Source organism: Xenopus tropicalis, chromosome 3, assembly GCF_000004195.4.
Source record: "Xenopus tropicalis strain Nigerian chromosome 3, UCB_Xtro_10.0, whole genome shotgun sequence".
Lineage (NCBI taxonomy): Eukaryota > Metazoa > Chordata > Amphibia > Anura > Pipidae > Xenopus > Xenopus tropicalis.
Window position 1 is genome coordinate 60,630,221 of NC_030679.2, and position 19,766 is coordinate 60,649,986.

Here is a 19,766-nt window from a genome sequence, read left to right on the forward strand (position 1 = left end):
CAAGGCAAAGCTACTTACAGATTTGTTATTATTATTCCCATGTTATTAAACAACTTGGGCAAAGAACATAGGGGAAAGAAAATTTAATAGTTAATAATCTGGAGGTGTTTAGTGCAATGTAGAATATTTTGCAGAAGTTAAAACATAGTTCCAGCACTGTTCTGTTCAAGATAACTGGTTACAAAGAAAATGTTAAAAGGTCTGACAGAGTCTCTTGACAGTATTCAAATAAAATCTATACCTTGTGTCCTACATAAAAGCAATACTTAAAAGATTTGTACTGCATCATTATTAAAACAGAATCGCCTTATACTCTTTTATACTTCTAGTTCCCATCTCAGGATGACAATTTTCTGATGGAACAAAGATCTATGAATGATATCAAATCTCTTTGTCCAAGACAGTCTTGATGCAGATAATCAAAGCATCAAATCATCATTCTTAAGTTTAGAAGAAGAGAAAGAAAAAGAGATCACATATATTTGAGTTTTTTTCAAGCTTTTCAGTATTAGAAAGTCCCAGAAATCTCTTCCCAAATGCCCATAAAATGTAACTTAAAGGGGCCCCACTTAAATACATTCATTGAAAATTTAGAAAGATTTTATAATAAATGAAAAAAATAAATGACCCCTGTTACATAGTTTCAAGTCAGAGCCAGGACTAAAAGTAATAAAAACAGCCAGATAATATTGTTTTGTAATAGCAATTATATTAACAAATAGCTACAATACAAGTTTATAATTAATACTTCCTGTTGCAACCATCGCCCTGACTCTCAACTCAAAATGATTCTCCTGCCTGACCCTCAGTAATGCGTTTTAGCCCTCTGGCCTCTCTTCACTGCTGTGCTTCCAGTCTACAAGCTCCTGGTTAGTCTATGGCATTTGTGGCTCTTTGCTTAATCTGTCTGTCCCATCTGGCATTATTAGAAGCCATGATATTGGTAAGAACTATTTCCACCAGTCACCTCTCACAGTGTAATACAACCTCTTCCTCACCTTATTCCATTGTGTGTGATAGATTCTAGGACTTGAAGTCCCTCCTGATATTAATTAGAATGATCCTTCAACTGCATTTGCAAAATGTTTGCACAAAAATCATAAGATAATTTTCACAAATTAAAGAATTATCCAAAGGATATGGGAGCTTATATGACCCATGACCAAAGCAATGGCCAAATCAATATACTTTGCTTCAGCATTGCATAATGTCTGTTTGTGTGAAACAATATACATTCAAATATTGTAGACTGAACCCTTGTTGTCTTATTAAATACATTTTTTTTGATGTGAGTGATTTCATGTACATCCTAATAAGCAACACACACATCATCACTAATATAAACAAATGGAACCAAAATGTATATATGTGTACAAAGAAAATACACCTACCAGTGATATGACTGTAATAAATGTATTATAACCATTTCCTAAATATAATGTACTGGTATGGTACCTGTTATCCAGGTTGCTCTTTATAAGGGGTATTTTTGTAATTTAGATCTTCATACTTTGCTAAAAATTATTTAAACATTAAATAAACCCAATAGGATTGTTTTTTTCTAAAATTAGGGATAATTATATCATAATTGGAATCAAGTACAAGGTATTTTATATTGTTTGTTTAAAATGGACTCTGTGGAAAATGACCTTCCCTTAATTTGGGGCTTTCTGGATAACCAATTTCTGGATTTGGATCCCATACCTGTGCTTAAATTGTGGTCCATAAAAATAATCGATTGATTAAGATACTTTAATGTCAAATGTTAATTACATACAGTATAGTTTTTAATTTTTAATTTTCTCTTTGGCTATCCTTTTGTATTCATATTATATTTAGGAGGTCTGAATGCATTTCAATGTTTCCAAATTTGTACAATTCAATAAAGGAGAACTAATGCCTATCTAGAGAATTAGGGCAGAAATGTTGTACATTAAGTTTTGGGCTACTGTACCAGCCCAAGGCAACCAACAGCCCTTTAGCAGGGAAGATCTGTGCCTCCATAGATGAACCCAATAGCTCCCCATCCTCTTTTCTGCTGATTCCTTGCTCATGCTCTGTGCTGCTGTCACTTACTGAGCTTAGGGGCCGACTTACAATATACTGTATATAAATAATATAAATGTCAGTTTATTAATGCATGGCACCCCAGCAATCAGTGCAATTAGCATCAGCTAGTATGACAAACCTTATTTTCTGCTGGATAATTTGCAACAACCCCTAAGCTTAGCTTCTTAACAGCTGTTCAGAACACACTGAGCATGTGAGTGTCACTGACACTTTCCAAGATGAGGAGCTCATGTGACAAGCTGAAGTCCTGGATCATTACTGCTATTGAGATGCAATAACTTTAGGCTGGTGCAGTAAGCACAGTATATAAAATATGTCATATACATCTGTATTTACAACTTTATAAGAGTTTTCCATTTGTATTTTCCTATGCATAACTGAATAACTGAGACCCTTATTTTGTTTTTTTCAGCAAGATTTTCTGACTCGTGGAGGCTGTATTTGTGTAATTTTTATATTTTTTTTATACTTTAAATAACCTTGAAGTTGAAAAAATACGAATGATACCTTATCTATTGAAAATCCAAATTAAAAAATGCTATTGCATAAAATCATGAAAAAACTCATATTTCGAATTAATGGTTTCGTCATTTTTATTGGGAGGACAAGTTTGTAGGACTCGATGGTACTCAACAGGTCAAACCTGTCAAATTTTCATTTTACAAAAAAAGTTCAATAAACCACCAATCACTTGAGTTATCTTTCAACCCTTTAACTGCCAATGACATACGTCATTACAGTAAAAGGCTTTATCTGCCAACGGCGTGCGCCGTACATTGTTTGGCAGACAAAGTAACTCTCTGCAGAAGCGGCATGTGCGTGTGTGTGAGATAAATGCGGCAAATTGCAACATTTTTATGCGATTTTCTGAAATGTCATAAAAATCTGCAAACTTAGGAAAGCTTTACAGCTTGGTACTTTGGAGCAAAAAGAAATGTTTACCCATTATAGATTCGGGGGATGTGTACTTTCCAAAAATATATGGCTTTCTGGGGTGAATGTACTTTTTTGTAGCTTTATTCCACATAAAGGATGTAAATGTGTTGATTTTGCAGGAGCTGAAATGAAAGATCATATGGGGGTATTTTCCCATTGGGGCCCCTACATGCCAAATATTTAGGTAAACCTATACATATTGGGCATCAAACTGTTCAGTGGACCCCTGGCATTCAAATTTAGGGTGTTTTATCTTGGTACCTAATGCAATGTGGGAGATAAGATGCTGCAAAGTGGAAGCTTCGAGGGTATTTTAGGAAATGTCATCAAAATTGCTAACTTTAGAAAAGCTTTGCGGCTTGGTACTTTGGAGTAGAAAGACACGGGTACCCATTTTAGATTCGGGGGAATGTGCACTTTCCAAAAATATATGACTTGGGGTGAGCGTACGTTTTACTAGCTTTATCCCACATATAATGATGTAAATGTGTTGATTTTGCTGGAGCTGAAATGACAGAAATGATAGATCATATTGGGGTATGTTCACATTGGGGCCCCTACATGCCACATATTTAGGTAAACCTATACATATTGGGCATCAAACTGTTCAGTGGACCCCTGGCGTTCATATTTAGGGTGTTTTATTTGGTTACTTTATGACCTGTAGGAGATAAGATACTATAGACTGGAAGCTTTGAAGCAATTTTTTAAAAAAATCACAAATTTTGATAAAAACCAATAACTTTAGGAAAGCAAACTTGATAGTTTGGAGTTGACAGACAGTTGTGCCTATTCTGTATTCCCCAGAATCTGTTCTTTCCAAAAATGTAAAATTTTCTGGGATAAACCTTCTGTTAGTGGAATTTTTGTCCTTGAAATCTAAAGTATGCAGCTTTCTGGAGCAGTGCTTTGGAAATTTGGTAATGTACTGCTGGGAGTTTTTGACCTATACAAGTGAGAAATCTCCTATACAAGTTAAATCTCCATACCATATATTTGGTATTGGCACGTTCAGGAGACATGGGACTTTCCAAATCAGTTGTATTTTCATGCATAAAATAATTTTTGTTTCTAGTATGTGTGTTTATATTATGGAAAATTTGATTTTTTTTTTCATTTTTAGACATTTAGAAGCCTATATCTTGTTACAGAATTGGAATTACACAAAAATTCTACCATATTTTGAAAGCTTAGGTTGTTCTGAAAAAATGATATATTGTTTTTCTGGGTAAACTAAAAGTCCCCCTGAGGAAAGGCCCCTAAAGTGAAACAGTGCAAAATGTTCAAAAACTGTCTGGCAATACAAGTTCCGTTTTGACCAAAATGGCTGGCAGTAAAAGGGTTAAGGGCACTATTGAGACAACTGAAGGTATGCCTGCAGCTTGAGAGTAACTCTTTACTACCCTTTTCTTCTCCTTTAAAGTAGTAAATATCAGTTGCAACTGTTTACATAAGCCCCAAGTCTCATGTGAAATGTGTAGTAGGCAGCAGCATCATAGATTATCCAAATTTTTAAATATAAAAAAGTGTCTAAGTAAAATATTTGATGGAACAGAACCAAATCAAAATAATTCCCTGCATTAATATAGAGTTCCATCTTTGAAATCATCTCAAACATTTTTATTTTTGTTTGACTTAGCTTGTTTCAACATATTTTATGATGTAGCCAGTACTTGAGTTTTCTGAAATCACAAGTTTATTTAAAATGTACTATTAAATATCAAACTGCATTGTTTAACCTCTTATAAGACAGCTTTAAATTCAGCCTTTATTATTATAGTTAAGACTACCTATTAAAGACAAAGGTTTACTAAGCTTATGATATGAGAGTTATTAAGTGCAAAAAAACCAAAAACCTGAATGAAAAACTTTGCCATCTAAAAGCTTGTGAGTTTCTATAGCAGCCAAAGGGAGTTGTGCTAGGCAAAGTGAAGCCATATTTTTAATTTGAGATATTTGAGTTTTATTTGAGTAAACTTAAAAAGTCAAGGTATTGAAGATTTTTTAATCCGACAATTACCACATTAATAAATAAGCAAGCATTTGATATGCCACTTTATTCAGTTTAGAGAAAAATACTCAAATTCACTCGAAAATTGCTAAATAAGCCCATTACTGTCCATTTTAAAATAGGCTTTTCCCTCTGAAATGCAGTAATTGTTTACCTATTTTCTCTGGCAAATGCATTGTTTTTGTAGTCATAGAACCCTGTAATCCAACACATTTAAAGATTGACATTTGTTGATTATGATCATAAACCATATCCCCTTGACACCAACCCCTTTAAACATTGATATAGAAAAATAATAGCTATTTTTTCACCTAATTAGTTCCACAATATTTTCAGTGGAAATAAATTAGTAAGAAAATAAGCTATTATAATTAAATTATTTACTCACATTCTATACTAAGCTATAATTCAAAGTAATCAACATTTGCATTCATTTGATTCATTTTAAGAAATAATCTGCTCATTAATTTTAGGTTATGAAAATGTAATAAACTAAGTTTGTTCCTATGCCCCTTATTTAAATTGAAAAAGCACATATTTTTTAGATTAATTAGGGTTGGTTGTGAAGAATACCTGAATTAGAATAAATGTATTTAAATGATTGTTTGAATGAGGGTATTGGCATATGACTACCCTATACCCCTGCATTAAAATTATACTAATTAAATAATGCACTGTTTATTATTTACTTTGTTTTACCGGAGCATGTTCTTTGGCTGTTTAGGGGACTGGTGCACCATAGCAGAGGGTCAGGTGCAATTTGCCTTTTTTTATTAAATGTATTTTATTGATGACTATGAGTATATTTTTCTTTGCTGTAAATATGTTATACATCCTTCTTTATATATTTATAACCCACAAACTACCATCTTCTCTTTGCTTTTCTGTCACCGTCCTCTTAGCCAGCTATATATATTCCTTCACTTTAATTAAAAAATGCTTATTAGTCCCAGGAAAGGCACAATATAGCATGTAAGCCTACAGTACAAAAGATATAGTTATTAAAAAAGACTTATTTACTAAAAGAAGCAAAGTTGCTAGAGTTGCTATTACCCACAATTCAATAGTAGTGATGAGCGAATCTGCTCTGTTTCAATTCGCCAAAAAATTTGTGGAACGGTGAATAATTCACAAAACGTGTTTGTTGTGCGATTTCTTTTTTCGCACGTCTTTTTTGCCGTGACTATGATGCAACCACACCCAATTTGATGCAACCCCGCCTATTTTTCCACGACTGCACCTTTTTTGATGCACAACTACTTTGTAATTTGTTAGCAGCAAATTTGCTCAGAAGTTTCACAAAACAATTCACCAATGGCGAAATGCAGAAATTTGCTGTGAATCCATGCCTGGTGAAAAAATTTGCTCATCGCTATTCAATAGTTTTCCTATGAATTCCAATAAAAACCGACACAAGATACTGTATTATATTATACAGGACAAAATTGCTTTTTTATGATTATATTATATGTTTTATAATAGAAATTGTAACTACTAAGAAATATGAACATTACAGAGCAAAAACTTGCCTTCAGTCTTGCAAGGTTTTTGCTAAGATTCTAATTAGTCTGTTATGTAAGCCATAGAGACCGTGCTATTGTGTTTGTCATTTATGTCAGGAAACTACTCCCCCCATAAATTATATAACTTGTTTCTCCTGATTTTCCAAGACCTTTGTAAGAACATCACCTGGATATCTTATAAACTATTGATTTCAACAAATTGTATTTTCATATACTGTATTGAAATAGGCCAGTAGCAGTAATTCCATGGGCATTTCCATTTGCTGTTTTTACTAGGGTATTGTTCTCTTCTTCAGTTCATAGTATTAAGGTAACAATGAGCCTCAATACATTAGTATTTGTAGACTCTATAAAATAGGCTTATTCCACATCACTTATAACTATGACGATCTAAGGAAAGAAATAGACTCCTTTATAAAATGGGAAAAGATGTTCATTTCAGAAATGTACTAACTGGTTATTTTCCCCTGACATGCAATATTTCAAGTTTCTTGGACCAAGCCCAGAGTTGCCCCTTATTCTATAAAGAAAATATATAGAACTCTTTGTATTATAAATTTTAGTTGCAGTATTTGTGTAGATACCATTTAAAACGTTTTATTTGCAAGGCTTTATGAGAAAGGTCTCATTTTTTGTTCTTACAGTAAAATCTGGGTTTCAGGTTATAAGTGGCAGCTAGAGTGTGGCTTTGTTCTCATTTTTAATGTAGCTCCCTTTTTAATTAGTAACAATTGGGTTGATTTAATTTCAGTTTCATGTATGTGTTGGCACACCATTTTACATGGCTGTGTTTCATTTTCCACATTGTAGTTTTCCTTTTCCACCTTTTATTTTTAGCCTAGCACCGATATATGTAATGCTTTCAAAAGATCTTTATATTTCCACTATTTTAAAGGTTTTCAAGCTTGATAGGCCTACCTGCAGTGCATGTCTCAGGATAACCTGGCAGGGGAACAAGCAGTTCAATAAGTAGATATGCAAGTAATTCACACACAACCACCTGGGCTTGTGTGTATTTTGAGAAAACATGTCCTGCTGGGCAGCCTGAAGATAGACTGGATTCACTCTCTCATACTACTACTTTTTTCTGTAATTTAGAAGTGTTTTCCTTTCTTTGGCATAATGAGAAGATTGCATGTGTTTTTGTTTTTAAACCCAGTTACATTGACAAAAATGTCATTCATACCAAAAATGAGTTCCTGCTGATTTGATTTGAGTGATGCTAAATAAATGAGTGTGAACTATGAAAACAAAACACTTTGGACTCATTTATGAAATATTTAGGGATACATTCCTTTGTTTTCACATTCTATTAAAAAATTATGGTTTTAGAAAATCTCCATGTTTATGAGCAAATTTATTACAGATTTTTTAAAATATTCTATTAGCAGTGAAAAGATGTAATTTAATGTTAACTTAGTTGTTGTAAAAGGATGATAGCACTTTTTGGAGAAGGGGGCAGTGCTTTGATAAATTTAATGGATGTTTGTGACTTTAAAAAAAAGTGGTAATTTTTTTTTTTATTAAATGTCTGGAAAACTGTTCAGGATATTAAGGAAAGGCCTAATAAATGTGAAATAATCAAATAAAATAATAATAATTAATTTTAATATTCACAATAATTTGATTAACAAACATGACATGATACCTCTGTATATGCATTTCTATTGAACTATATAATATTAAACTTTGCAATAGCACAAAATTATATTTTTATCTTTGGACCAAAGATCTAGATATCAAATGTGATATCTAGAAATCTAGATATCAAATAATTAAATAATTAAAATGTAATGTGTATATACTATTGGTATGGTTAGTGCAGAACATGATCCTGTCCTGGACTTTTCTCAAGTTCATCCTTTTTATTTAGCCATAATTAGTTGCTCTGTTTTTCTGCCTGCCTGGCCTTTATCTGTCCTGTGTTTTGCCTCTGCTCTGGACTTTGGCTTGCCTCTTGCTACTGTGATTATTTGGACTCTCTCTCTGGCTGTACCCATCCTGTCACCAGATGGAAAATTAAAACTGTTACATTTATTTATTTTGTGATCCTTGGATGAATTGGGTTTTTTTAATTATTAAAATTAGTGATGAGCAAATCTGTCTCCTTTCGCTTTGAGGAAATAGTTTGTGCAACTGCTGAAAAGTTCACAAAATAGTGAAAATTTGTGAAATGTCTTTATTTTGTGCAAAATGCGTTGAAGTCGGTTGAATGGTTTAATGCAGATGTTTTATTTTGCATAAACTGCATTGAAGTCAATGGGCATTTTTTTTGCTGCACTTTTTTTCATGCAAAATTCATCGAAGACAATTGGATTTATTTGCTGCATTATTTTTTCTCAGTTTTTTCTCATGCGGCAAAACTTTTTGGCATGGTTTCTAAAAAACTTTCTTGATAGTAAAATGCAGATTTTTTTGATAAACTGTTGCTGCTCAATAGGTTAAAGGAGAAGGAAAGGCTAGTAAAGAGTTAATCTCAAGCTGCAGGCATACCTTCAGTTCTCTCAATAGTGCCCTTAAGTCTCCCCATATTTCGACTGTTTAGAAGATCCGAGGCCACATAGGAAAAAAAAAACCCACTGAGCTGTGTATTCCAAATTCCCATAATTACATGCTCCTGCACCAAGACCAGTCCCATGCGCAGTTAGACAGGCTATGAGGAAGCACATGTGCATTTTCCATGTTGTGTGAGGGCGCTTGCAGTTTCTAAAGCAGGAGCGTTCACCCTCCAAGTGCTCCCCCCTAAAGGGAAGAATGAAGTTCGCGCATGCACAATAAGCTAAATATAGTGTTAAGTTAAAACACGCACTGCTGCGAATATACAGGACATCAAGGTAAAAAATGTAGTGATCAGCTACAGGGACATAAGGACTTTGGATTTAGGGGGTTGAGATTTTAACCCTTTCCTTCTCCTTTAAAGCAACCATGTACCTAGTAACCTTTAGTCACATATATTGGTGAAAATATTAATTTTGTGTCAGGAACTCCCTAGTCTAGAAGCAGGGTCTTGGTGTATACTAACTGCTGCTCTTTCAGATTGAGCCACAGGAGGCAGTGTGGTTGTGGCCTGCCAGACCGTTTCAATTACTTCAATTACAGCTAATCCAGCTGCAGGCAGTAGATTAATTATGGGGCCATTGAAGCCTGCCACCTCCCATACCATTGTGTGGGATCATTCAGCTCTCTTGTTAAGACCAAGTTCCTGTCCTGCACTAAGTTACTGTCCTGTCTAGTATCCTGAAGTCCTTGCTCCTGAATTCTGTAAGTTAGTTCCTGCTTTGCCCTTGTTTCCCATATTCTGATATCCCAGTTTTGACCTTGGCTTGTTACTTGGACTTCAATTGTTTGCCACCTACCCTGATCCTGTATCTGTTCTCAAACTCTGTTTACTTGCTGCCTTCCTGTACCAATTGCCTGTTTTTCAGAATTGTTTTCTATCTGTATTTTTATACATTTATGCTGGGTTCTTGTTTTCTTGTTCTGTTTATTAAATCTTTTGTTAAACACAGTTCTTGTAATGTTCTTGTATTTTGTAAATTATTACTCAGAACATTAGCTCCTGTTGGCTAGTTCAAGTTACCCTTTTTGTCATTTAGAGTGTTTTACTTCTTCTGGAGATGGTAACTTGTACAAGATACATTGACCAAAGAGAAGTACCCCTCCATTCTACATGCTCTAATTTAGAGGGAGGGACACAGTGTTGGATAGAGATGTAGCGAACTGTTCGCCGGAGAACTAATTCGCACGAAAATCGGGTGTTCGCAAGTTCGCAAGTTCGCGAACTTTTAGCGATGTTCGCAATTTTGGGTTCGCCTTAGCTGGAGCCAAATTTTGACCTCTCACCCCAGAGCCAGCAGATACATGGCAGCCAATCAGGCAGCTCTCCCTCCTGGACCATCCCCGGACCACTCCCTTCCATATATAAACCGAAGCCCAGCAGCCATTTTACATTCTGCCTGTGTGTGCTTGTTGAGTTAGCATAGGGAGAGAGCAGTGCAGGGGTTTGAGGGACAGTTTAGGTAGCTTTGCTGACTAGTAATCTACTTTCTACTGCTCTGTATGTAGCTGATGTGGGCAGCTGTCCTTCTGATCATCTGCTGTAACCCAATAGTCCTTGTAAGGACTGCTTTTATTTTCTGATTACTGTTACTCTTCTTTTCATTGTGTACTGCAGCTCCATCTGTGTGTGTTGAAGACAGGTGTGCTGCTCATAGTAGTGCACTAAGCACCAACCACACATTCACATCATTTTTTTTTATTTGTGTTTTTTTACTTTGCTACTGTAATTTATAGAGCCGAGTGCTATTAGTCTAGCTGTGTTGGGGACTGGTGTGCTGCTCCTAGTAGTTCACCCCCAGCACCAACCAGAGATCACTTTTTTTTTTATTATTATTTTTTTTTTTTTTTTTTTAAATTTAACTTACTGTTCTTTAATGTGTCCAGTGCTGTTTACTGTTATTCATAGTAGTGCACCAAACACGTTACACATAGTAGTGACATTGCATTGCAATAAAATCACCTGAGCAACGTTTTTCCACCAGCAATAATATATTCCGTATCCACTACTGCGGCGTTTTGTCTTTGCGTGTGAACCGGCTGTAACCTTTACACGACTTGATTGGCATGTAGACGCCGGACGTTTTAAAGCAGTTTATTACACAAGTTTAGAAATGTAGTGTGATTTCTGCCCTTTACAGCACAAAACGCAATGCTGTGTCAACAACGTATTTTTCAGATAAATTTTTGCCCATGATCCCCTTCCTGCATGCCACTGTCCAGGTCGTGGCACCCTTTAAAAAACTTTAAAATCAGTTTTCTGGCCAGAAATGGCTTTTCTAAGTTTTAAAGTTCGCCTTCCCATTGAAGTCTATGGGGTTCGCAAAGTTCGCAAAAGTTCGCACTTTTTGGCAGAAGTTCGCGAACGGGTTTGCGAACTTTTTTTGTGAGGTTCACTACATCTCTAGTGTTGGACTGGCTGACCAGGATACCAGGAAAACTCCTGGTGGGCCCAGGTGTCAGTGGACCCTCTTGCTAATAATTTATGTAGCCTATTCAGTGGTCACTCGCTATTTCTGTATGGGAACAAGGAAGCTTGATAGATAGAGGAATACAGTATAGTATGTAGATAAAATAGACTAGGAGAATAAAGAGTTTGAGGGAGGACAGGAGGAATTAAAGTTTTGAGAGTGGGCCCATGGTCCAGGGTTTTCTGGTGGGCTCCTGCCATCTCAGTCTGACACTGGAGGGACAGAAATGATCTTCAATGTGTTCTAATGCTGTGCCGGGCATTTTAGAAAACCTAAAAAAAGTACAATTGCACAGAGGTCCATCTGGTGTGAGTGGGGTCTACACCCAGTTCTTTAGGTGCTGTTCCTATTGGCTTTGGGCGCAAGGAAACCCTGGAGCTGCCATCTCGTCAGGGAATTTTACCTTCATGAATGCACATGGATTATACTTTCCATACTAGTTCACCATATGGCCCTCATTTTATATTATAATTACGTTACCTCCTGTATTGACCACGTTTTTGTGTGCAACTTGTGTTTTTAACGTATGCACCCTTTTATTGTACAGAGCTGAGGAATATGTTGGAACAGGTTTAAAAAAAACCCTTTATGGCCTACAGTATTATGGGATATATTTAAAATGACAAGAAGCAGTAAAACACCTAACTTTTGGTCTGCATTACAACCAGCAAATCTGGCCTATCAACTTTTAGTTACAGCAACCAAGGACTGCAAAAAAATGCAGTCTTGGCATAGTGTAAAGCATATTGATTATCATCTATTTTTTGCCCCTTTTATTTTATACATTGTATATTTAATATCACTCTTTACTCTTCAAGACCCATTTTAATAATTTTGTGTTTGCTATTTCTTTAGAATACCACCGAATTCCCTCTTTGGATGAAAGTAATTGGGTACTGGGAAACCTTGATCAAATTGGCTACTTCAGGGTTAACTATGATGTCCGGAACTGGAGATTACTAACTGACCAGTTAATGAGGAACTCTGAGGTACTGTAAGTTCATGTTTAGTCTGTTTTTGCAATAATTTGCTTTGATTCAAAGCACCCATTTGGCATTATAATCCTAAATGTCTCCATTTTTCTCATAGGTTATTTCTGTCAGCAATCGAGCTGCACTGATCGATGATGCTTTTAATTTAGCAAGGTATGTTCTCTTGCAGATGTCCAACTTAATGTGCATTGTTTGAAACTTCCAGTCGAAGAAGTGTTTTGTTTCTTTAATGCTTTGAAGTTATGTAAATTGTTTTCAAGGTTCACAAATCATAGTTTCATTTTTTAATGTTGCCCGTGCAGAACAGTTCCTTTATTGCTCTTTTCACCCTGTCTCCACACTTTGAAATATGCTTTGCACAACTGATCAATAACAGCTTTAGGGTATTTCTATGGTGTCAAAGGCTTAATCAATTTCACAGCAGGCTTTTACTGAAAAATAATTTGCTCCCTTTATTTTTGTAAATCAACCCATTAAAAATAGCCAAGTTGCCATAAACCATTTTTCTTGAACAGCAGCTCCTAGTTGATTAGTACATTTTTATTTTCTCTGAAATCACACTTGGCAGTTATAACATTTTAGTTTTCTCAATTGCAAAATTGAAAATAGCCCTCCTTGTGATGACTATGTACAGAATATGTACGTATACTAGTGATGAGTGAATTTTTTTGCCAGGCATGGATTCGCAGCAAATTTCCACATTTCGCCATTGGCGAATTGTTTTGCGAAACTTCAGTGAAAATTCGGACGCGGTGGTGTCAAAAAAACATGATCGATAAAAATAGACACGAGCGACAAAAAAAAATTGCGCAACAAATCCGACAAGTTCGCTAATCACTAATGTATTCTTTTATTCATATAGCACTACCTATGTATGCAGCACTGCATAGCAGAGCAGTAAATAATACAATAAACTAGGATCATTACAATAATAAATACAAATAAGTACAAAGTACAGTTGCGTTAAAAATTAAGAGCTAAGTGACAAAAAGATGAGAGAAAGGTGGTCCCCGACTTATGGAGCTTACTATCTGAGTGTGTGGGTAACTTACAGGCACAGACACAAGAGGACGATATTAAGTGCTGCAGGTTACGGTAGGTGACACTTATTGATGAGTGAATTTTTCTGCCAGGCATAAATTAGCAGCGAAATTCCACATGTTGCCATTGGTTTCAGAAAAATGTTGGCACAAAAAATATGTGGTTCCATCAAAAAAGGCGCAATATTCCATGTTTTTTTTGGTAGAAAATTAGATGAATGTTTTCTTTTTTGCTTTGTATAGTACAATGCACTTGTAAAGTCTCCTCTGTTTGTTTATGCACTGTATATGCCAGATCATAGACTAGTTCAGTAATAATGTAATTTTTTGCAATTAACACACAATTTGGGTGCATATAATTATGGGTCGATCTTAAATAAGCAACAAACTGATTAGTCAATCAATTAAGACAATAATTTGTCTTATTGGTAACATTAATAATCAAAAGTTTACAGAAATTAATTTGCTGTGCTACAGTTATAGTTACAATACTTTTATTGCGTGACACAAAAACAAAGCTAACTGTAAAACTGAATGTACTGGGTCTTTTCCCTTGGTTATCTAAGCCAACAAGGAAGCTGCAGTGTCATCACAAATCTTTCTGTTGTGTTCTGTGTAAGACTATTAATAATAAAATTTTAAGCAGTATACCTAACATTGCAACTTCTACCCTGTCAAACAGAAGAAAAACTATTTTATATATATAGAGAGAGAGAGAGAGTGAGCTCACCCAAAAAAGGCAAGAAAAGCCAAAGAATACAAATATTTCAGAATTCGTTAATGCTTTGGTTACACTATCTTTTTTCAAGATCTGTGGAGTACCATTGAGTCCTATGGAAGGCTTCCGAAGCCAGACATGGAAGGCATGAAAGCCAGAAATGTTTTCGTGGCATACCAAACTTTTTTGGCACGAAAATATCGTGACTTTCGGAACACAATTGCAATATTTTCGTGTTTTAAAGGGGATATATACCATAAATTTTTACAATGCACTAAACCATGTAAAATAATGTAAAATAGAAGTAAGTGCTTTAATTTTAGTGACTTTGGGTTCAAATATGTCCATAACTGCTTGAAAACTGTGCTCTACCTAGACCTTATGCCAGCTTCTGGTTTAGACTCTTCAGTATGTGGCTGGGGCTGCTGGCCCTGATAGACTTCAGTAAGGTAGCCTCAGCTACTTTAAGTGCAGTGAATAGGGTGGGCGGGGCTTTGCAATGTCACAGGCAGTCCCTTCCTGCTCTGCTTGCTCCTCTCCCCCCCTGGCAGCAGTACAAGCAGAGAGACACACCCTGCTACTGTTGAGTAAAGCCTGTCAATCAGTGCTGTTACCACTTCCTGTGGCAGACTGAAGCTGGAACTTTGAAATCCCCGTATATTCAGAAATTTTATGCATACCATGTTACAGTCAATGTTACATCCACTTGGTCGCCTGTTAGAAAATTTATTGCAGTATGCATCTGTTTAACAAGACAAATGGTCTATGTCTATATGGTCTATCAAAATATTGATATACATGCACTATTTCAATATTATTTAAGTAACCAAAAAAGCAAGAGTTGGAAATGGATTTGTTTTAGCTTTTATAGAAGCAATGTTTGCTCATAACCAGAAAGATACCATATTACTGTTAGCAAAAGTTGGTCCTAGAAAAAGACTACCCTACCCGGCACGGTAAAAATGGTTAAGGATTACACATGTGGCCATATAACAGTGAATCAGTGAATATAGGGTGCATATTGTAATTACACAAACTGCCTTTTTACTTTTTTGTCTTGGCTATAATGAGTGATTTAGCAATGGCAAGATTTGGCATTATGAAGATATAGATGAATTGCATTTTCTCTCTCTCTCTCTCTCTCTCTCTCTCTCTCTCTCTCTCTCTCTCTCTCTCTCTCTCTCCTCTTCTCTTCTCTTCTCTTCTCTTCTCTTCTCTTCTCTTCTCTTCTCTTCTCTTCTCTCTCTCTCTCTCTCTCTCTCTCTCTCTCTCTCTCTCTCTCTATGGATTTACAGAAAAATATGTTTTAATGTTTATAGCAAAAGTGTAATGACAATAGGCTTTCATTAAAATACTGATACATAACATAAGAGCTTGTAACTTGAAATGAGTGAGCTGTTTAAGTAAAACATGAGATTCATAAAGATCAGAGCATTTCATAAAATTTGACAAGATTTGTCATAAATTGTTAGGTTTATCTACCATTTATTGTAATTGTTTAATTGAAAGTTCTGTTGGTAGAATGTGTGTTCTGCTGAAAATGATAGGAAGTCAGCCATATTCATAATACCCTTTACATTCAAAATTTTAAAGGGTGCTGTCATGATTTGACTAATGATGCACAGTTCTTTGACAGAGAATGTTGGCCTTTTCTTAATTTAGAGCTTTCTGGATAACAGGTTACCAGATAAGGGGTCTCTTACCTGTACATATATGGCTAGGTATTTAGGTAGAATAGTCATAAACAGGCAAATTTGCTGACCAGTTCTTATCATGTATGGACACTTTAATCCAGCCTGGATAAATCTATTAGAAATTGGGCTACGGTCTTTAATATACTATGAATGACAACTTCAGGTACTCCCAATTCATAGTATACACTAGATCTAAGGAGCTATGATTCTGACCCCTAGAACCTTCTCAAATATTAATTCTGTATAAAACAAATTTGATGACTTTTGCTGTTATGAATTTCCCTTCAAATATTAGCTTCTAATATGATAGGACATTTTGTGCTTTAAAACTTTTACTGTTTTATGTCTTTTATCAGCTGCATTCCCCTTGTGGGGAGTTCTGGTACCCTTATCATTTTTTAATTAAAACTAATTAAACGTTCGGTATTGTACAGACAGTGGATGTTTATAAAGCAGCATTCACAATATAATTTTGACCTGATAAAGTCACTAAATGTTTGCAAATAGATTTCCGTGTCCCACAACATATTATCGCTGAATTCCCGATGACATTGACTTAAGACCTGACTAAGACAAACTGAAATATTTCCATAGCAGCGACACTGTGTTAACAAATCAGCTGTCTTCTAACCTGTATAGAACAGCAGGGTGTAATGAATATAAAAACATTTCTATTTATACAAGCATATACACATTTTTTCTATCACACCCATTTTGTTTCGCCAACACACTTGGCAAATCTTGAACATTATTCTCTTACTTTCATATATAGAATTTACCTGTAACAAATAACAAAATCATTGTTGAGGGTTTTACTTCAAAAATGATTTTCATTTTTTGCCTCAGCACAAACATATATCTATAAAATTGAGATGTAGGATTTGTTTATCACAATGCATGTGTACCCTTTCTTTGAAAATCCACAGTCTAATGAAAGGGTTTGTTGCACATTTGCAGATTTATTCAAGAGATAATTCTCATCTGAGTGATAATTTTGCCCTTACAATTTGGTACTTTGTCCCCAGAGGGAAAATGAACAAACTAAAATATATCCATGAGTTCAGCAGCTTGTTTTAAAGAACAATGGAAGGTCAGAAATGCTGTGGAATATAGTGAGGCTTAATTCTGTCTCTGTCTCTCTCATTAACAGCTCATGCAGTTTGAAAATATATTGCAAAGAGGTCAAGTATTTCTAGAGAGAGCACCTCAGATAAAATTGTATTTATATCATTCTTTTATTCATAGGGTGAATTTTCTCTTCTATACCTTCAAACATCTATGGGAATTTAATAACATAATATATTACTTTTATGCTCTTAAAGTGATAAAATATGTCCATTTTTTATATAATAAAGTGTAGGAACCCATTATGTACAGTTCTGCAAAAGAGTTATTATCTATATAGTTTTAGATCCAAGGAGTTAGGACTGTATTACATTGTATCAATACTAATTGTCAGGCAATGTATGCTTATAGAGAGCGACCTACAGTACAGTTCCAGTGTGAGATAAAGAACGGATAATAAAATTAAGTCACTCTCTTACTTATTATGTTAAAAATATAAATGAGATTTGAGTGATGACAGGAAGATTTAGTTGGGCTTAAGTCCTGGATCAAGCTATGTGTGTGGCTTGGCAGGTTGTGGGTCTCAATACAAGAAGTTTGTATTCTTTTTCTTGTGTCTTCAGCCCTATGACTTTGATGGTGTCACTTTTTTGTTTCCTGTTTCCAGGGTAGTTTTAAGATTTTCAGAATTCAGCTGAATCAGAACCTTTAAAGCAACAAAATTCTCAACTTTCAAAGAAAGGTTTTTACTGCCAATCAAGTTTTTTGTGCTAAATCTCACAAACTCAAATTAAAGTTTCAGAAACTCATATGTTTGAGATTAATTAAGTGCTAAATAATGTAAAAACTTGAATGGAAAAATTCAGCATCTAAAATCTGTTCAAGTAGTCAAAGGGAATTGTCCTTGGCAAAATGTAAGCATTTTTTTAAGTTGGCGCTTTTAAATTTGAAATACATTGGAACACACATCAAAGATGATGATGATGATTATAATGCAATTTTGTTATGTTAGAGGTTTTTTTCACATTTTCAATTGAGTTCTCGAGATTTGAGTATTGTTTAATAAATGATTGCACATTCGATTTTTGATAAATATGCCTCTAAAGCTTTGGACAAGTGAACAACTTTCTAAAACCTTAATTTTTAACGTAGGGTTTGGATATGTAGATTTTTTTTTACAAAATCCAAGAAATATAAAATTAAAAAAGTAAAGCATTAATCTGGTGGGATTATACTGTAGGATTTAAATTACGTATACTTTCTTTTTTTCCCACACATACAAACCTTCTCTCATACATACTCTTTAAAGGAAAACTATACCTTCAGAATGAATACTTAACCAATAGATTATTTATATCGGGACAAGTGACCTTTATTGGCATATTCATATGAATTGACCTTCTACATATTTTACCTTGAACCACCATTTTGTGATGGTCTGCGTGCTCCCTAACCTGACAGGAAATAATGCAGCTCTAACTGTACTAGGAAGTGTGGGAGTAAAAGACAGAACTCTGTCCATTCATTGAAGTGCTCTAACATGTGTGCCCTTGGTTTGTGTGTGTGCACAGTAAATCAAAGTCAGGAGGTGGCTATTTGTAGTTAAAACTGGAATTTTCTATCCAGGATTATCTATACAGGAGTATCCAATGGCACATGAAAATGTTTCATGTAGATGAAGCAGAGTTTCATGTGGGCTGTTTTATGCAAAGTATTTTTGTAGAGACCTGCAATGGTCAGGGGGTAAAGTTTCCCTTAAATGCACACTATGGGGCAGATTTGTTATGCTGTGACAAAATTCGGCACACATCAGCAGGTTTCGGATATGTAAAAAATAGCGTAAAATCTGCATCCTTTTTATACATGTTTTTTCTTCTACCAGAACTTATGTAAAATAATGGCGTAAAATCTGACATTGGGATGGTGAACTTCTCCATTTATTTTAACCAGCTTTTTACATTTTTTTTTTTTTTTTGGCAAATTTTATTTTACGCAGCATAATAAATTGGGGTCCCTACATTTTTCTGATATTTACATTATATTCATCACACAAACATTCTAACACACACACAGTTTCTAAAATGCAATCTACCACATTCTCCGCCTCACACATTCTACTGTCTCCATCTATCTCTCATACACATACAGTATACACTGAGAAAAGTCTTGATTATCCTTTGCATCTAAAAGCAGATGGAAACAGATCTCTCTAATACCTACAGTAGCTGAGTAGTTTATTTTAATGTGCAGTATTATCATCAGCTACAATTCATTTTCTTACTCTGAAAAAAATAAATCAATACCTCGTCCATGATAGATTTTCCAAGCAAAATACATAAATAAATCTCAGGGTTGTTCATTGGATCTTTCTCAACGCAGTCATTTTTATTAATACTGCTATATGAAACTTTTGAGAATTCCTCTTAAATATGACTTTTCTGCAAGTGATACTTAACATTCACTTTTTTAATTTTACAGAGCTGGATATCTGACTCAGAATATTCCTCTGGAGATCATCAGATACCTTTCTGAAGAGAAGGATTTTCTTCCCTGGCATGCAGCAAGCCGAGCTCTTTATCCTCTAGATAAATTGCTGGACCGAACGGAGGACTACAGTATATTCAGTGTAAAAGATAAACTATTTTCTACTCTAAAGCAATGACCTCAGCTTCACTGTTTGAGAAACTTCC

The 19,766-nt window shown here is 35.0% G+C and overlaps 1 protein-coding gene across 1 annotated transcript in view; it reads left to right on the forward strand.

The window, feature by feature from the left end:
* trhde (thyrotropin releasing hormone degrading enzyme) overlaps positions 1-19,766 on the forward strand; it is a 315,571-nt gene that overhangs the window by 251,778 nt on the left and 44,027 nt on the right. The window contains exons 11-13 of the mRNA XM_002939942.5: positions 12,423-12,556; positions 12,657-12,712; positions 19,555-19,702. Of these exons, the coding sequence (XP_002939988.3) occupies positions 12,423-12,556; positions 12,657-12,712; positions 19,555-19,702 (338 nt within the window). The remainder of the gene's footprint in view (positions 1-12,422; positions 12,557-12,656; positions 12,713-19,554; positions 19,703-19,766) is intronic.